At 42.0% G+C, this 18,370-nt stretch overlaps 1 protein-coding gene across 3 annotated transcripts; it reads right to left on the reverse strand.

Moving 5' to 3' along the window:
• Positions 1 to 6: 6 nt before the first annotated feature.
• Positions 7 to 15,587, reverse strand: phc3a (polyhomeotic homolog 3a). Of its 3 annotated transcripts, none has more exons than XM_026150452.2 (15): positions 15,457 to 15,587; positions 14,134 to 14,327; positions 12,944 to 13,099; positions 12,787 to 12,861; positions 12,539 to 12,691; positions 12,307 to 12,396; positions 11,388 to 11,604; positions 10,544 to 11,178; positions 10,353 to 10,458; positions 9,984 to 10,270; positions 9,254 to 9,410; positions 9,026 to 9,137; positions 5,037 to 5,166; positions 1,419 to 1,683; positions 7 to 931 (listed from the first exon to the last, which is right to left on the reverse strand). In XM_026150452.2, exons 2-15 carry the CDS (start codon positions 14,290 to 14,292, stop codon positions 777 to 779), a joined length of 2,697 nt encoding a protein of 898 aa, XP_026006237.2. In that variant the 5' UTR covers positions 14,293 to 14,327; positions 15,457 to 15,587; the 3' UTR covers positions 7 to 776. The 3 variants fall into 3 exon arrangements, with proteins under 3 accessions (XP_026006237.2, XP_026006236.2, XP_080149397.1); XM_026150451.2 differs by having other exon boundaries at positions 9,026 to 9,143; XM_080293271.1 differs by lacking the exon at positions 12,307 to 12,396 and having other exon boundaries at positions 9,026 to 9,143.
• Between the last annotated feature and the right edge of the window lie 2,783 nt (positions 15,588 to 18,370).

The raw sequence follows: 18,370 nt of genomic DNA on the forward strand, positions 1-18,370 counted from the left end.
AAAAAATTTTTAAAATCACCTGTAGGTCAGAATTTCAACTTATCAACTCAAACTTCTGAGAAAATAATTTTCAATAAGATAATATCCCAAATTTTGACTTATTGACAGCAAAAAAAATAAAAGTTTTTGGTAGCATAAATAAACTTTCATAGATTGTAGTCTCCTGTGTGTTGCTTTGAGTTTTACCTCCTCCCCAGTGATTACCTAGTTTCTCTGCACCTGTGTATCATATCCCCAGCTGTCTCCACTTCCCTTATTACCCTGTGTGTATAAATAGTCCTTCCCCTGTTGCCTGGTTTGCTGCGAAGAGTTGGATTTTTATATGGTACCTTTTTGGTTTAAGTATTTAAATGTAATAAAATGTTGCATTTTAATCCTTCAATATACAAAAGATGGCAAATATAGCCTTTTGCAGTTTAACTGGTTTTGAGTGATTATGGGAAACTTAAATATGCACTGCTGAGACTTGTAAACGTGAAACTATCAGGAGAAACGAGCCAGAGCAGCTGAGGTAAAACTGTAAAATCATCTGAGAGCGAGTCGACTTTGAGTCCTTGGGTAATGGAAAGCTAAAACCCGGAAAAATAGTTGGCAGTGGTCTTTAAAAAAAAAAACAAAAAACTGCAGTCAGTTCAACTCAGCGAGCTCTGCTCTCTTTTGTGACAGTGTTTAAAAATAGGCAGTTTAAAGATGAGCAGCACTTCCTCATTGTCTCTGCAGAGGTGAGCAGATCCTTGCTTTTCTTTACATTCACTAAGAGGAGGAATGTTACGCGTTTATGCATCTTTGAGGGAGTTGATGTGCGCGCAAAGCTTCAGTGCGGGTCCCAGTTTAAGGTTCATGGTGCTGACCAGGTGATCCTCTGTGAGAAGCAGCAGAGCCTGCCCATCTATTTCCTGGGAGCGAAACTCCTCGGCTACATCAGCACCACCTGATGGAAAGAGAACCGGAGTGGTCATTCTGTGTGACCTATAGCCTCATTTTCCAGTTCTTAGCTGATAGATGTAGCACCCAGTGTGGTATTCTGCTGCCGAAGCCCATCTCCTTCAGTTTCAATGTGCCAACAGTGCCAAATTTAAAGTAAATCACATTTTTTGCTCAATCTGATGCTCAGCTTGAATTCAAGCAGGTCGCTGAAGATATTTGTGCTAACGAGCAATTGAACAGGTGTACCTAATGAAGTGGCTGGTGGGTGTACACTATGTGCAGTCACCCTTAACCAGCACATGTCCACATGAAACTTTCATGCCTGCAAATCATATTTAACCTGTCAAAAACTGCGAGAGAGAAGCAAAACTTACCTTAAAGCAAACCCAACACACCAAACTACAAACCGACACAGACGTGCTGCGAGGTCAGAGGTTGCCATTTCTTTAGCAATAAAAGCTGTGCCTCAGGAGTGTGAAAAACCGCATTACCTGGCAGGGTGCTGATGTAGGAAAACACTTGCTCCACGTTCCACTGAGACGGACAGCCGACGTCGTCTTCTGCGTCTGAAACGATGATCGTTTCTACGGTCCTCTGCTCCCTCACCCTCTCTTGCGCTCTCTCAGCCTGTTTTCGAAGCCTGGTCGTCATGGGAACGGGAGGTTCTTCCTCCTCTTCCTCCTCCTCCTCGTGATGCTCATCTTCCTCTCTCGGTGAACTCTGTTGGGTCTCTTTGGAGCCAAATGACCTGTGGGCCTGAGAAGCACAAAGACACAAAAATTCACAGTGTATTTCAGAGCTGGACTTCATACAGTAACAAACAGAAAGCAGGTGTTAGACCGTGTCTCAGGTGAGGTTTAATTCTTACCAGTCTGAAATAAATTTTAGTTATAGCTCATTGTAAGTATTGACTTTGAGCTGCAAACTCATTTAAATGTTCATCTCCTTTATTTAAAGGATCTTTTAGCCTCTTTTAACAATGCTATTAGAGATGCAAGGGCTGCTTACTTTTCTCAGTTGGTTGCAAAGAGCAGAGGTAATCCTAAGGTCTTATTTGATACTATTACTGATATCATTACTCCTGCTCCACCTGCTGCCATTATTTCTTCTGCTGAAGACTGTGAAACATTTCTTGCTTTCTTTTTAGAAAAAATTAGCAATATAAGGAAAAAATTGTCCCCATCAGCATCTGCACTGTCAGTTCCCACGCCAGTTCGGCCTGTTGTTTTAGAAAGATTTTTACCTGTTTCACTATCCGAACTGGGAAAAATAGTTAGTGCAACAAAAGTATCCTCTTGTTCACTCGACATTTTACCCGCATCGTTATTCAAAAATGTCTTTTACTCTATTGGTCCCTGTATGCTCACTATAAGTAACACCTCTTTGGGATCTGGCAAAGTCCCTGCTTATTTTAAAACTGCTGTTATATACCCCCTGTTAAAAAAGCCTATGCTGGACCCATCTCTCACTAGCAACTACAGACCGATCTCAAAAATACCGTTAATTGCTAAGATTTTAGAGAAGATTGTGGCTAAGCAGCTTACAGCAGTTTTAGACAAATATAATATCTTTGACAAATTTCAGTCTGGCTTTCGTAAAGCTCATTCTACTGAAACAGCCCTTCTTAGAGTTTCCAATGACATTCTGATGCAAAGCGATGCAGGTAAGTGTTCTGTTCTCTTAATGTTGGATCTCACGTCGGCCTTTGACACCGTTGACCATTAAATTTTGCTTGATAGGCTGAAATACTGGGTCGGTGTATCTGGGTCTGCCTTAGAGTGGTTCTCCTCGTATCTTTGTGAACGATACTCTTCTGTGGCAGTTTCTAAGTACAGGTCATCTTCTACGTCCCTGTCCTTTGGTGTGCCACAAGGCTCTGTGCTGGGGCCATTATTGTTTTTAATTTATTTACTTCCTCTCCAGCATATTTTGAGCCCTTTTGAGGATATTTGTTACCACTGCTACGCAGACGACATCCAACTATATATATCTTTTAAACCTGAAGATGCTTCTAAGCTGCGGATTTTAAATGTGTATTTGGAAACCATCAAAGGTTGGATGGCCGACAATTGCCTCCAACTAAATGAAAATAAAACTGAAGTCCTTTTATGTGCTCCAGACAGACATGTACCCAGCATAATGAATGCTCTTGGTCCCCTTTCAACATTTGTGAAACCATCTATCAGGAACCTAGGGAAACCTTCGATCCTGCTCTTACATTGGATATTCACGTCAAATCTCTGGTTCGGTCTTGCTTCTATCATTTAAGAAATATTTCTAAATTGAGCCCCATAATATCTCATACTGAACTGGAGATTGTTATTCATGCTTTTATTTCATCATGACTGGACTATTGCAATTCACTGTTCACATGTCTAAACAAAAGTTCCCTGGAGCGTCTGCAGACTGTCCAAAATGCTGCAGCAAGGCTTCTGACGAAAACATCGAAATACTCACATATAGCACCGTTGCTTATACAGTTACAGTCGAATTCAGAGTCCACTTTAAGATTCTGGTTCTGACATTTAAGGCTCTTCAAGAACAAGCACCATCATACATCATTGAACTTTTACAGCCCTATGCCCCTAGTAGGTCTCTGAGGTCTTGTGGTCAGGGATTACTTGTTATTCAGTATACGAGACTGAAAACTAGGGGTGATCGAGCTTTTGCTACTGTGGCCGCCAGACTGTGGAATTCTCTTCCTCAGAACTTAAGATCTGCTGATTCACTGATTACTTTTAAAAAAACAGCTAAAAACATCTTTTTAAAATTGCATTTTGTTAACTTTTGACTGTACTTTGTCTTTTTAATCTGTTCCTATACTTTGTAAAGCACTTTGTGATCTTTTATCTAGAAATGTGCTATATAAATAAAATTTTACTTACTTACAAACCTCGTGGTTCGAGCTCCGTGGAATGTTTCAAGCATCAAATAAACATTTAAATGTCTTTTTAGAAATATTTCCAACCTGTTTCCACCAGAAAAAAAACATGTATGCATAACCACCTCTGGAGTCTATCAGCCTTCAAAAATCCATTTTTGTTACACCTAACTGTAATAATCATCAGCCTGTAAGTCTGTTCTTCATATTTTTGAATGAAGAGTGATTTAAAACAGCATATAACAGGGCAACATGCTTGAAAGCTCTGCAGCCTTAACATATTTTTGCATGAGTCATTTTAATGTTTGTTTCCAGAGCTGATAGACATCTAAGAATCTGGCCACCGGCAAAGCCCATTCGGCTGTTTTCATTAGAGATCCCCATCTGCCAGCTGACCCGATCACCCCCAATATTCTGTCCAACATGCTGGTTTGCTTACAAATGTGAAGCTGCAGATCGTTTTGTGTCTGCAGTGTGTTTGTGTTGAAAAGAAGTTGCAAAAGAGATGACATATGTTTTTCTTTTTGGATTGTGAGAATAAATTGACAAGATGCATACGATGTCGTTTTTACTCACAGCAAAGAGAGGCAAACCCAACACAACTACCAATAAAGTCCTTCTGGTAGATAAGTGCTATTAGTAAAACCTCCAAAGCTGTTCTTCTTTAAACAAACAGGCTTGCCTTTGTTTGTCATGTGAACATGTAGTTAGTCATTTACTGTTTGCCAAACTTGCACACAAACACTTAACTGATGAGTATTTCAGGAAAGCCAGCGGTGTAATTTCCAGGGGGTATAATCAGATCTAGCCAATATAACCCCCCCAATAAAATTATGAATTGTCTTGCATAAATAGGTTGTTGATTTTCTTTACTCATTTCTGTTAACACCAGCAAAATAGTTGCATGTTTAATCATCTGGGAATTTACCCAGATTTATTTATTTAGAGAGACAGAGATCCTGACCCCCCTAATGTTCAGCACAAAGTTACGCCCATGAGGAAAGCTGCAGAAAGCGCGATATATGTCGTTTTAACCCTAGAACATTAACGTGGAGTTTTAGTGACTGCAGAGCTCCAAACCTCCTCTGATTAACATCAGGATAAAAACTGTTCACAGGGAGCTTCATGCCATCCATTTCAGTGGCTGAGCAGCTCCTGCAGGTAACCCAGTATCTTTTTCGTCCATACAGTTTATACATGCATGCATCAGGCCGACGATACTACTGACCTGCATCACAAAGTGCTCTCTGGAGGCTCCGTTGACTCGGCTGGGGGGTCGTCCTCTCCTTCCCAAGGGCCTGTGAGCCATGCGACCTGCATGCAGCACCGCGATACGCTTGGTGCAGCTTACACTGAACCTGAACAAAAACAGCCGTGAAATGTTTGATTAACCCTTAGAGCACAGGTGTGTGTCCTTGATCCAACACAGCTGATTTAAATGGCTAAACGACCTCCTTCAGGTGTCTTGACCCAGGTTGATATCTAAAACCTGCAGGACACCAGCACTCGAGGCCTGGAGTTCGACACCCCTGCCTTAGAGGATCCTGGGGACATGTTGGGCCATTCCATTTTTTTAAATGGTATTTTTGGCGGTGCTGATATTAATTTTATCCTCAGGCCAAACAATGTCCAATTGAAAATCACTGAAAATACAACTTTTGATGTTTTCTGCAAAAGTGCCTTGCTGCTGAAATGATAAGTGTGTGTCCTACTGATGTTGGATGATGGTGTGCATGTGTGTGCATGTGTGCGATATCCACCTTCAAGTCTGTTCTCTTAGAAGGCCACACTCGGTGTTATGAACTAATTCGATAACAGTGAATGATGAGAACCCTTTCAGAGCTTCAACAATATCTCAGCAGCAGGAACCAAAACAAAATTGGACTTTATTTTGGTTCTCACTCAAGTAGTTTATGCATCTGCACGGCAGCCACAGTTAGAAGTATGCGCAGTAGTGCAGGAGCAGTCATTTTGGAGATGGCAAGACTTTACAGCACACACAGGCTCTGGAAGTGATCGTGAACCATGAGTGTTAAGATGGCATCCTCCTCCTCCGAGGACTCTGAGGCTGACATGGAGGAGGCCTCAGAGGTAGAAATGGACCAGCTGGAGTCCAGCTCTGACTCATCTGAAGGTGAGAGTGGAAAGGTTTGGTTGAAGCAGTGACAGGATAGACTCCTCAATCTCTTCTCCATCTTGGTCAACCCCATATTTTGGTCCCCCACAAAAACTGCAACGCTCTGCAACGCCCCAGCAGCCAGAGGTTTGATCCCTGGAACTACACACTATCCCACCAGCTATGCACTGCTGCTGGATGAAATCCTGCAGCAAACTGTGGCCCTGACAAACCTCTTTTCCTTAGGGTAAAAAGAGTGAGGATTTTTAAGGGTTATTTGAGAGTAAATAAATGCTCTAAGAGCTTGGAAGGAAATGCGTCTGGACTTCTTTAGGTTTTTTGAAAACTATGATGACCTGGATGACGGATAACCTTCACAGATGGTTAATAAGTGCATTCGTCCCTAATGTTATTATATCACATCATCCTTGAAGTCTGTGAATAAGTTGGGAAAGGTAGCATCGGGACTCTGAGCTGTCCTCTTTTTGTTGCTTTGATGGAGACTCATGGGGAAACCTGGGAGTGATTATCTACTTGCGTCAGCGGGCTGCAGATGTCAGATGATGTAATTCAACTTTACTGACACAGACTGTAATTTTCTGTAGTTTCTGCGGAAGAAAAAAGTGCTTTGTTGTTAAAGCAGACAGTTCGTGAGTGTTGCTCATGTTTTCCACAGACTCTAAGACAGTGTGGTGAACCTCAGCCGAATGACACACACCAACACTGAAAACAACAAAATAAAAAGATTCAAAATAATGAATCATCATTGTTCTCACGGACAAAGATAAACTTTTCATAACAAACCATAAAATATTACAATTTACACAGACTTTGTATTATGCATCGGCCCTGTGTTGTGAAACGCTGATTCTTGGATTTTTCTTGCCATCATAAATTCTTGTTTTGTGTTTCTTTTTAACACACCCCTTGTGTTCCTCTTGTGAGTGCTTCTTCCAGCGTACTTCCTGTTTTATTTTGAAGGTGGGATCCTAATGTGGTTTTCCACTACTACTACTACTACTATGTCCTTTTACTTCCCATCTTTGTTCTTTTAATTTCTGATTTAGGTTACCTGTTCCCTAAGTCTGCATGTCTTAACCCCTTTTTATTTCATAGTTTGCAAGTGCCCAATGCATCTGCTCCATCGCTTCACATTATTTTCTCCCATCGGTGATGGGAGAGGAGGAGGTGAGGAAGAGACATGAGAACAAATGAGCTGAGGGAACAGGCACTTAGAAAATTGAGTCATCCTCACAAATGTCACACCTCATTTTAAAGTGATGCCAATGAAATGTGTCATTTTTGTTCTAGCAGACCCACAGCTGGATTTTATGACATCAGACATAACTGTGCTCATGACAATTTCTAATAAATAAATAAATAGAATTACTTTAATTTAACACATGGTGCTTTTTTGTGCAGGGCAGAAACTTTGATCATGTTAAATAACGTGAAAAAAGGATGACTTGTTTAAAAAGAATCCTCCTCCCACTATGACTTGTATATTCCAGCTGTTTCCCACAACTCTTTTATATGCTAAAGGTAAATAAATGCATCCACAGTGGACACGCATTTGCATTCTCAATTATAGCTAAAGCCTCCTCTCTCCTCAGTCCTCCTGATATATTTTAGGAATTGAGATTTCCTTCAACATGGTGAACTGAGATTGATTTCATGGTCACGGGCAGCAGGATGGAGGTGATGAAGCGCCTGTTTTTTCATGCTGGAGGACCACTGAGCTTACGTGATGGTGAGGTGTCTGCATTCAGGTCACAAAAATTGGTCTGATTTTAGTGAAAGTCACACACGATGACCATAATGATGGGTCTTCGTCTGAGCTGTGCTCAGGTTGCTCATATTGGTCGTTTTACTGCCACTTTTCCGTTCTGCACTTCCCAGATTACAATAACCTGTGAGTTGTGATGCATCATGAACCAAAGGAGCTACTAGATGATTAAGGTTTTGTTTTTGCTTGGTTGTTTTTTTTTGTTTCAGCTGTTTCAGTGTCGTTCTTTATGTTGGCGATTGAACTGTCTTTGGCCTGGTTGTCTGTGTTGGTTATAGGTTAAAACCCCTTCTTTCTTTTTTTTTCTTTTTTTTGTGGCAGCAGTTTTTTTAGCATATTTTTATAAGTTTTCCCAGCAGAACTCTCACCTGGATCTCATGTTGTTAGTCTGAACTTCAAATATATCATCCAGTCATCCCCACAAAATGTTCCCAGGGTTAAGGTAATTTGTTTTTGTTTGTTTTTTAAAACAGCTAACAGCACTGTAGCCTAACAGAACCAAAACATTAATTGTTTTGGAGCTATTTTCATCAGTGGATTAATTCAGATTTCAGTCCCTGCTGAGTATTTACTGTATGATGTACACTCACATAGCACATATATTTGTGCTAACTGGTCGTTAGCACAAATATTTAATCAGCCTATCACACTGCAGAATGGCCAGACTGTTTCAAGTTGATAGCAAGGCTACAACTCAGATAGCCATTCACAACTCATTATAACCAAGGTATGCAGACGTAAAACCTTGAATCAGATGGGCTACAGTAGCAGGAGACCACAGTGGATACCGCAGTGGATACCACTCCTGTCAGCTAAGAACAAAACACTAAGGCTCTAGTTCACAGGAGCTCACCAAAACTTGCAATAGATGATTGTAAAACTATTGCTCGTCCTCGATTTTCTTGGTACACTTTGGGCCTCTTGTACCGACTGAGCACCATTAAAACACCACAGCCTACCCGAGCTGCAGACTATGTCTATCCCTTTATGACTATAGTGTAACAATCTAATAATAGCTTCTTTCAGCAGGATAACACCAAAACCCCAAAGCTCAAATCATCTCAAACTGGTTTCTTTAACATGACAATGACTTCACTGTAAATGCCCTCCACAGTCACCAGATCTCAGTCTAGTAGAGCACCTTTGAGATGTGGTGCAATAAGCAAAGCTTATGAGCTTATGGCTGATGAGCGTCTCGTAATAACCTACAGTTTGTTCATGTTAATAGGGTGAATCACTGAAACTATGTTTCTTTGGTAATAAATAATTACACTAGAGGACAAAACTTAGTACGTTGTGTAAATGTTTTATTTACCTTCTGACACACGACATGGAGCAGAAGCGTTTGGAGCGCAGAAACGTGCGAGCGTAGCCGCTGCTTCCACAGTACTCACACTGCAACACGTCTGGCACACTCTCCCCGAGTTCTGCAACTTCAGAGGACCAGCTGTTAATCATGCATGTTCACACACACACACACACACACACACACACACACACACACACACACACACACACACACACACACACACACCTCTCTCACCTTCTCCTGTAGGGCCGTCATTTTCCACCTCAGAGTCAGATGAATCTGACTGGTCAGCATCCAGAGGACTGTCGTCTGCTGCATCCCCATTGGTCGGTACGTCCTGGGGTTCTGGAAGGGAAGCCTGCTGCTCCGATAACAGTGATGACCGACCCACCTGCATTGAGTAGCACATTCAAAAATTGAAAACCTTACACCAATTTTTTTTAACCCAAATGGCAGAAAAAAAAGAAAAAGAAAAAAGTTTTAATTCACTGAAACAAGGTTTCACACAACTAACGTCCTGCACAACGATAACACTGCATGCTGACAGATTGCAAGTTGGCACTGACCAGTTCCTCTCACTATAGCCTTAACTAGTTGCATCAAGCTTCCTTGTAAAAAGACACCTTCTGCATAAATGAGCCATGCCAGCAGCTTTGATAAAGTGACAGACATCATTTGTTGACTGTAGAGCATCACCAGTGTTACAATGTAAAGACAGTGATGCAATGTCATATTTCAATTGTCATATTTACATCTGTTTATAATATTAAAATGAGACATTTACTTAAGTTTTAAATGCCTGGAAAAGTTTTATTCCACCTTCCTCTCCTCACCTGCTCCAGAAATATTTTCATTTTGTTTATACACACATAATTAAATAATTGATTAAAGCTGATTTTAAGTGCTTTTGTAGTGCTTCCCATTAATCAGCAGTAAACTTTCTGCACAGGGCACGTCCACATACCGGGAACGGCTCCAGGCCCTCTTTGATGACAAAGCCCTCCACGAGGTGTGTGAGGACGTGGGTTGACCTCTTGGGGCTTCCTGGGAGACTTGCAGGGGCAGAAGGAGGCTGGCTGGGGACTTTTGCTGAAGCAGGGAGGAGGGGAGGAGGTAAAGGAGAAGGTGGTGGAGGAGGAGGGTTGTTGGTGCCACTATTGCCGCTATTGTCAGTGGTCGTGAGCTGGGAGGACTCCTCCACTGGAGGACTCCTCCAGTGGCTGGGGGTGATGGAGGATGAACCCGTCACTGCTACACAATAAAAAGCATAAAGAGTGAGGGGTGAGGGGGTCTCATGGAGGCAGGTTATCCTGTTAACTGAATAATTCTGTACCTGAACCATTTTGATTGGGTGGTGTAGCGGTCCCGTCTTGTTCTGAACTTGGAGGATCTTTCCTTTCCTCTGAGCTCAGACTGTTCACGTTGCACTTTTGCCCCAACTGAAAATCAAAACAAAACAAAACCTCATTCAAACCAACTCATAATCTACTCAGGAGCTCTTCAAAGCAGGACGTGCTGACTCACGGGTGCAGTTTCGTTGTGTTTGACTGGATGCACTTTCAGATCAACAGCCACCGTTTGAGGAGGTGGCAGGTTCTGGTAGGGCATCTGGACCAGAGCCTCCGCCACAGGCAGTTCCCGCTCCGTTAGCAGTACCTGTCCTGACTGGACAGCCAAAGCCCGGACTGAGTGCAGGGACACCCTGTGAAGGGAGGCCGGGGGGTTCTGGGGCAGCCTGGGGAGAATGAGAGGAGGAGGAGGAGGTGGAGGCTGCTGGCTCTGTGGGAATGAGGTCCGACGCTGTGGCGCAGCCACCAGAGGAGGTGGCTGAGGCTGAACGGCAGCAGCTGGGACTGAAGTCTGAGGTGATGATGCAAGCATGCTGGTGACTAATGGGGAGGAAGAAGAAGACAGGGCTGGGGGCTCGTTTCGTAGTTGTGAGTGGGTGCTGGAGGCGGTTAGTCTTTTAACCGACAGAGGAAGAGGATTGGAGTGGGTATCTCGGGGTGCTACTCTGAGGGCAATTGGTTGCAACTGTCTGCTGCTGGGAGCCCCTCCTGTGGCCTGCTGGACGATGAGCTGGTGGTGCGCCACCTGCTGGCCTACTGGACAGGACAGCTGCTGCTTGACTAGAGTGTGGGTTTGCACTGGAGGGTAGGCTGCAGAGGGAGCACGAGGAACATAATAACCAGCAGGTGAGCTGTCATTAAAAACTTAACCTGACAAAAAAAGCAAACATCTGCATTACATGAACATCAGTATGCTTGCTGCATGGCTTGTATCAAACCAAAACCAAGTGTCCACCCTAAGTTTGTCTCTGGCCTCTTACACTTGCAGTTATCTCAAACCGTGGAAGACACAAACTCACCTGGGGTTATAATCTGGGGTCCTGACACCAACGAGGTGGCATCAGATGGCGCTGTTTCTGTTGAGCCATCAGTCAGTTGGGTGCTCTTCAGCCCACAGACTGGATTCTTGGACAAAGAGGTAGCTGCAGGCAGGGCCTGGGACTCGGTGGAAGGTTTTAAGATGACGCTGTGGGCTGTAGCCAGAGCTCCCGGCAAATGGGTACGCAGAGCCAGATTCTGCAGCGAGTATTAGAGGTTAACAGTTAGTCTTCGCAGTTATTAAAAGTTTCTGGTCATGGAGTAAAGAGCCAGTGCTGTACCTTGTCCTAACACACTGACATCACGTAAATAAATACAGAAATAGTGGACCTATTCTGCTGTTCCTTATATTATGATCTAAAGCAGCGAGCGAGAGTTGAGGCTCGGGTGTGAAATGTATGGTTTTCAGGGTTTTATCGGTTTTCAGCGTTATTTTGTTATCGTTTTTATAGCTAACTCTGTTTTCCTGGGTCTTTTCACGTGTGTTATGAATAAATCTTCTTTTTTTCGGTACCGGTACTAGTTTTATTTTGTTGTATTTATCCGCGACACCTTAAAGGCCGGTCTGTGAAAATATTGTCGGGCATAAACCGGTCCGTGGCGCAAAAAAGGTTGGAGGACCGTTGGTCTAAATAATGTATGCAATGTTGAAACAAAACAAAAAACACAACCCGCTTTGCTCTTTATGATGTCAAAGAGGGGAGGGATATCCTTAATGATGAGATCAAGAGGGGCAGCAAATCAGAAGAAAGTAACTTTAAAGCTGTGGGCAGTGAGCAAAGCTACTGCAAGAGAGTCCAAGGACAATAACATGGAGCCTGAAATGAGCATAATAGGTCCACTGTATGTTCTGTAACAGCCTGAGGCACATAATTGTGCAGCACTGTGGCAGGATTGTACCTGAGAGGAGGTAGGTAATGAGGAGCAGGAGGTCACAGTGGGGAGGTCTGACTGAATTGCAGCTACTGTGGCTGCAGGAGTTAGAATCAGCTGGCAAGGATAGAAGCAACAGGGAAGCTCAGACGCCACGTTGGTTAAAAATCAGCCATAAAAAGTTGCTCATGCACTCAAAATGGCAACACAGTAAAGCAGCATGAATGCAGCTCGAGATCAAAGATGAAAAGGTTTCTACCATCTGAGTTCGAAGGTACATCTGAGCTTGGTTACAGCTGGCAGGTCTGTTTCCTAGAAGCATGGCCTGCTGAGATATTGTGGCTGCGCTGGCAGTGGATGTCTGAGTTCGACCAATCAGCCTTGCGGTCACTGGAGATGCTGGTAAAGTTATCTGGATGAGGGGCGGCATGATGAGAGCTGTGACAAAAACTAAATATGCTCAGGTGTGTATTTGTGCTCAGAGTGAGAACACACTTAAGCACTTACCGAGTTTTGGGAAACACCCGCAGCCTGAACCAAACTGCCTGTAGAAGAAGAAGGTGACCTCTGACAGACTGAAGCCTGAAAAGCAGTGAGAACACGTTTTACTTTCTATTCTTGATCCTCACACAGACACACAGCACATAGACAGACACCACCCGACCTGCTGGATGGCGGCCAGACTCTGCAGATGTGCGGGATGCTGGTGCTGCTGCAGGGCTGCTGTCTGCAGCATGAAGTGCTGCTGCTGGGCTGCGTACATCTGATGCAAGTACTGGGCCGCCATGCTCTGAGGTCTGTTCATGGCATGTTGGATCACCTGTTGGATCACATGATGTACATTTTCTTCAGACTGGCTAAAAGCCTTACAAGGCTATTTATCTACTTTAACAACAAAATCTAATCACCTGTTCAAATACACTATATTGCCAAATGTATTCACCCGTCTGCCTTCACACACATATGAACTTTAGTGACTCCCATTCTAAATCTATAGGGTTTATTATGATGGGGAATTTTTGGTGATTTTTCCTGAAATGTAGTTGTGAGGTCAGACACTAATGCTGGACAGTCAGATTGCCAGAAGAAGGCTTCTCCACTGCTTCAGAGTCCAGTGGTGGCGTGCTTTACACCACCACATAAGACGCTTTGCATTGTACTTGGTGATGTAAGACTTGAATGCAGCTGCCATGGAAACCCATTCAATGAAACTCTCTACACACTGCTACTGAGCTGCTCTGAAGGCCGCATGAATTTTGTGGCCTTCAGATTTTACTGAAGGTCACAAACTTTGTACTATAACCACTAACCACTAACGGTTGAGTGAGGAATATTTAGTGACGAGGAAATTTCATGAGCGGACTGGGGCTACCTGATCTTGCACAAATGTTTGTAGAAGTAGTCTGGATGCCAGGTGTTGGATTTTATACACCTGTGGCCATGAAAGTGATTAGAACAGGTGAACTCAATGATTTGAATGGGTGAGTGAATATTTTTGACAATATAGTGTATATACTATGATGCATAATTACTACTATTGTTTATTCTTTGGACTGTCTCGTAAAAGTAATACCTGATAGCTTGACAAACGACAGTCAATAGACAATTAATATTCAGTATATCAATATGATAAATGCATACTGAGGTCAGTGGTACTGTTCATTACTTGGATCACCTTTAAATCAAGTCCTCTGTGTGCACTTTACAGAAATAGCTTGGACTTTTTGCCTGTCAAGCACACCGTGCGTAGGGACTGTAAGCAGCTTCCTGTCTATTACCCCGACTCTTTACCTGTGAAGTGAAACTAAGACTAAACGAGCCACACACATATCGGTCGCAGGTGCAGTTTATTACCTGGACTGCTTGTCTGTCTGGTGGGATGATGCTGAGGGAGGTAGAGGGCGGCTGGGTGCTGGAACTGGGTGTTGCCATGGTGACGACAGATGATGACGATGCAGTGGTTACTGTCTTACTGGTGTCTGCCTGTCTGTCTCCTGGGCTCCGTCTGTCCATGTCCCAGATTACACACAGAATCAATATCAGGAAATCTGTGGAGATAAAAACAAAAAAAGGACATGCATTAACATGTGCAACTTTCTCTGATTCATGTGTAAATGCTTTCAGTTAAGATGCTTTCACTCCAGGCAAAAAAAACCCTAACAGACAGGTGCTGGTGTAGAAAAATCATTTTCTATGTGAAAATATTCCCACAATTTTCAGGTTTCTCCCTGTTAAAAGGGACTGTTTCCTTCCCACTGTTGCAAAGTGCTTGCTTTGACAGGTTGCTTGTTTTTTTTGTATTTATTTATTGTTTTTTGTTTTGTTTTAAATACTGTTGTGTTTTTTCCTTATAGCACCAGCGCTTTGAGGTGACTGTTCAGGGTGCGGGACTAGAAAATAAGCCTGAACTGAATATATTTTAACGTGTCAAAACTGAACCCTTCCCTCTTGTCTTTATTTTTTTATGACTTGCAGTGGAGTGACAGGTTTTAAATGACTCCACTTTCTTTTAAGAAAGCCAAATATAATTTTAAATCATTTATGGCAGTTTTACTTCAAGAAACCTTTTAATTAAATTAAAAAAAAAAAACCTCACACAAATAATAGACACCCTACCTCACAGGGAGCTTTGATCTTCTTGAATTAAAAATGAAATAGAATAAAATAAAACCAGGTGAACAAAACTAAACTTGGACTTTTGAAATAGAAACATAGAACCCTGACACTTATTAAATTAAGTGAATTTACAATAACAGAACAATAATAACAGTAATATTTAACATTATCACCAAGAAATACTTTTAAGTTTTTAAAATCTTGTGTGAGGTGGGGTGGCACGCACACCTCTGTAATAATTTAAGAGAATTTTATCAACAACAACAACAATAATATTAATAATAATACAGTAGCGTGGGTTGTATAAATCACGCCTGTAGCTGCAGAATATTGATTCTTTTTTTTCTGATTGATCTTCGCTGTAGATTAGTAAACGCGTGCAGGATTTCCTCGACAAAAACCCTGAACCATCGGATAATCCTGATATTTAATGTCCAGTCTGTGAACCTTCACAGACTACATCCAGCACATCTGGATGACACCCCCCGCCGCTCTGCCCCTCACCGCTCACACTGCGCATTATGCATGCACAACCATCCACCTCTTGTCGGCGATACTTGCCTGGTTTTGGAAGACATGGGCCATCAGGAGCTGACCATACCCCGACACACTGTCCCAGTCATGAAGCCCTCTGATGCGTCAGCGCTGCTTAAAATGGTGATTTGAAAAAAATCGTGCGGTGTGCTGCGAAGCAGGCAGCATATGATGATAAATTAAAAAAAAGCTTCGGCACAGCACCGCTCGCAGTGCGGGAGGACCCTCCACAGCCACAGAAGAGAGGAGAGGCGATGTCTGACGATCAAACGCTTTTTGTTTTAGAATGAATGAATTTAAATTGTAGGCTCGTGATAAGATGTGTTGTCCCCCTGTTTATCACTAATATCGCTGTCATGTCACATGACCACGTGGTCTCGTGAATTCATTGTTCTGTCACTCAATAATATATGATGTTCAGATGAGTATGTGCTGCAAATTCGTGTCCCGTGAGTACAACAAAGTCAGTTTTCTTCTTTTTAAGTACAGTTGGTTCACTTTTTTTTAATGAAGACAAGCGGGGACCATGACCGCTGGATGTTGTATTTTTCTTTTTTAAGCTTGTTCTCGCTGCATTTAAGTCCTAGTTTATTGTTTGATTTCTCGTGTTATTTGTCACTCCTCCCTCCAGTCCTCCATATCTGTTGTTTCATCATTTGAGTCTTGTATTTTAAAATTGCTTGAAAGCGATATATTCGTAGTAGGTTCTTGCTTTATTAGTTGAAGAATTGTTACCAGCTGACGAACATGAACATTTCTCTGGACTGTACAAGTCTAACAACCTTGAAAGACTGACATGTTATAATAACATGTCAGTCTTTAAGAGCACAGGCTGAAAATACAATTATCTTAGTTCAGTTTTTCAGACACGGTGAAGTGAAACGTTTGAAGTTTGAGGGGTAAACATAAAACAACAACAAAACAAACTATGACTAAATCTCCTGACAGAGGACATGGCCAATTTCAAATCCCCAGGATCAAAGAGGAGCAAAAATGGCAGCTCTCGCTTGTTCCTGGTCCATTTTTCGATCCTGCAAAAGTCATTGAGCTTTTGAAAGCTTGAAAATAAGAAAGGAGGCAACTGGACTTTTTTGGGTTCGCAAAGGTGTTTCGCCTCTCACCCAAGAGGCTTCTTCACGTTTTGCAGGAGGTTTCTTCCTGGTAAGAATGGAGGTTTTCCTTCCCACTGTCGCCAAGTGCTTACTAGGCGGTCATCTGTCTCTTGGGGTCTTTAAAGCCCCTTGAGGCGACTGTTATTGTGAATTGGCGCTATATGAATAAAACGGAACTGAATTAAAAACAAATTGTGGAGTCCCATCATCCGTATTCTTCAGTCCTGTCATCTTTGTCAAAGTAGCTTCATTTCCTGTAATGACTGACCCTCTCCCAGGACCCAAAATCATCCCGGAACTCCATTTAACTGAACAAGCTAATCATCCCAGCTTTTTTAAGAAATCCAAAGCTCAGTTTCAGGGAGTTCGTGAACCCGACCTCCAGTCTACATATGTAGGCCTACTGATGTGTACCACGTGCGTGAAAGGAGCATACTACTAATAATGACACACACACTCGGAGGTTGGTGCAAATCGTGGCTCACATAGAGACGTCACGGTTTTTCCCAAACTTTATCTGTATTTATTAAAGATTACTTTGTTATGGTTAGGATATTTAAAATAAAATCAAGTTCACTTTGTTACAAGCAGAGGGTGGTTTGGGTTAAAATAAGTATCCTTTTAAAGCTCCGTTTTACACGGTTGCTATGGTGACGAGTCCCGTAATACTGTGTTGGGAGGAGACACGAAATTTAAACACTTAACACTTAAACACCTAAAAATGTGATATTTTGCGTCAGAATAAAGTTTATTTTACTGTGATTAGATTTGGTCACGGCCGGTGTTGTGCCAAAAAGTGATTGTCTGCCAAAAACTGATTTCCGGTATTTGCCAAAAAGCGATTGCTCATATTTAAAGTGCTATAAGTAACTTGTTGGGCTATAATATGTTAAACATATGTCAAATGCATCCCTTATGGATGACATAAAGTCATCTTGAGCCACAAACAACATTCGTGTAGCAAGATACAAGCCGCAATCAGTTTTTGGCAGCGACTTTTATATAACCTTTATTTATGCAGTAAAAAAAATCTCATTAACATTAAAAATGTATTTTGTAAGAGTAAGTTGCCCAACAGGACAGCAGAAATGGCAGCAAATATTACAATAGTTCTGTAAAAATATTTTAAGTGGGGATAAAGGACCGGATTGGTTATAATGTAAGTACAAGTTGTAAAGATACTTAAAAAACAGATAATTTTTTAATTCTTTATGTAACCCCTTTGTATCCCCTGTTCACCGAAGTCTATTTACGAACATACGTAAAGATATTACACATAAAAAATACACAGAAACACTGGAAATCACTTTTTGGCAGACAATCACTTTTTGGCACAACACCGGCTCTCGTACGGTGACTATATCTCAAACTCAGGAGAGACAAAAATGATGCGAAACTTTATGCTGATTTCATGTTTGCTAACAAGATTATAGAAAAGCTCAAGTTAGCTCTTATATTATAATCTTGTCATAGCCTACGTCTCCTTTTTTGCTTTATCCGCATAAGATTTAAAGATTTTTATCTTCTGTTTTTGTCTTTTGTCTGAAAAAACGACTGAGCGTCCATCAGCTGGCACATGTTTTGAGCTACAGCTACTCCTTCACCACATCCATATCTGTGTGCTTCCTCGTTTCCTCCTGCCTGACAGCTCCACATATTCAGCATCCTTTGTCCAATATTTCTCTTTATAAATCGGGAGACAGACATAGTTTTAATAATTATAGACCAGTATCATTGCTATCACAGTTTTCTAAAGTGCTTGAAAACCTCTTTGCACAAAGATTTGATAGTTTCATTGAAAAACATCAACTGCTAAGCGAAAGTCAGTA

Source organism: Astatotilapia calliptera, chromosome 18 (assembly GCF_964374335.1).
Source record: "Astatotilapia calliptera chromosome 18, fAstCal68.1, whole genome shotgun sequence".
NCBI lineage: Eukaryota > Metazoa > Chordata > Actinopteri > Cichliformes > Cichlidae > Astatotilapia > Astatotilapia calliptera.

What these genes read in the sequence shown, in the direction of transcription:
- phc3a (XM_026150451.2), bottom strand. Translation starts at nt 14,292, where the DNA reads ATGGACAGACGGAGCCCAGGAGACAGACAGGCAGACACCAGTAAGACA. An exon ending in CGGGTGTTTCCCAAAACTCG is followed by an intron (nt 12,692 to 12,786) that starts GTAAGTGCTTAA and finishes CCCCTCATCCAG; the next exon opens with ATAACTTTACCAGCATCTCC. An exon ending in TGTACCTTCGAACTCAGATG is followed by an intron (nt 12,397 to 12,538) that starts GTAGAAACCTTT and finishes TATCCTTGCCAG; the next exon opens with CTGATTCTAACTCCTGCAGC.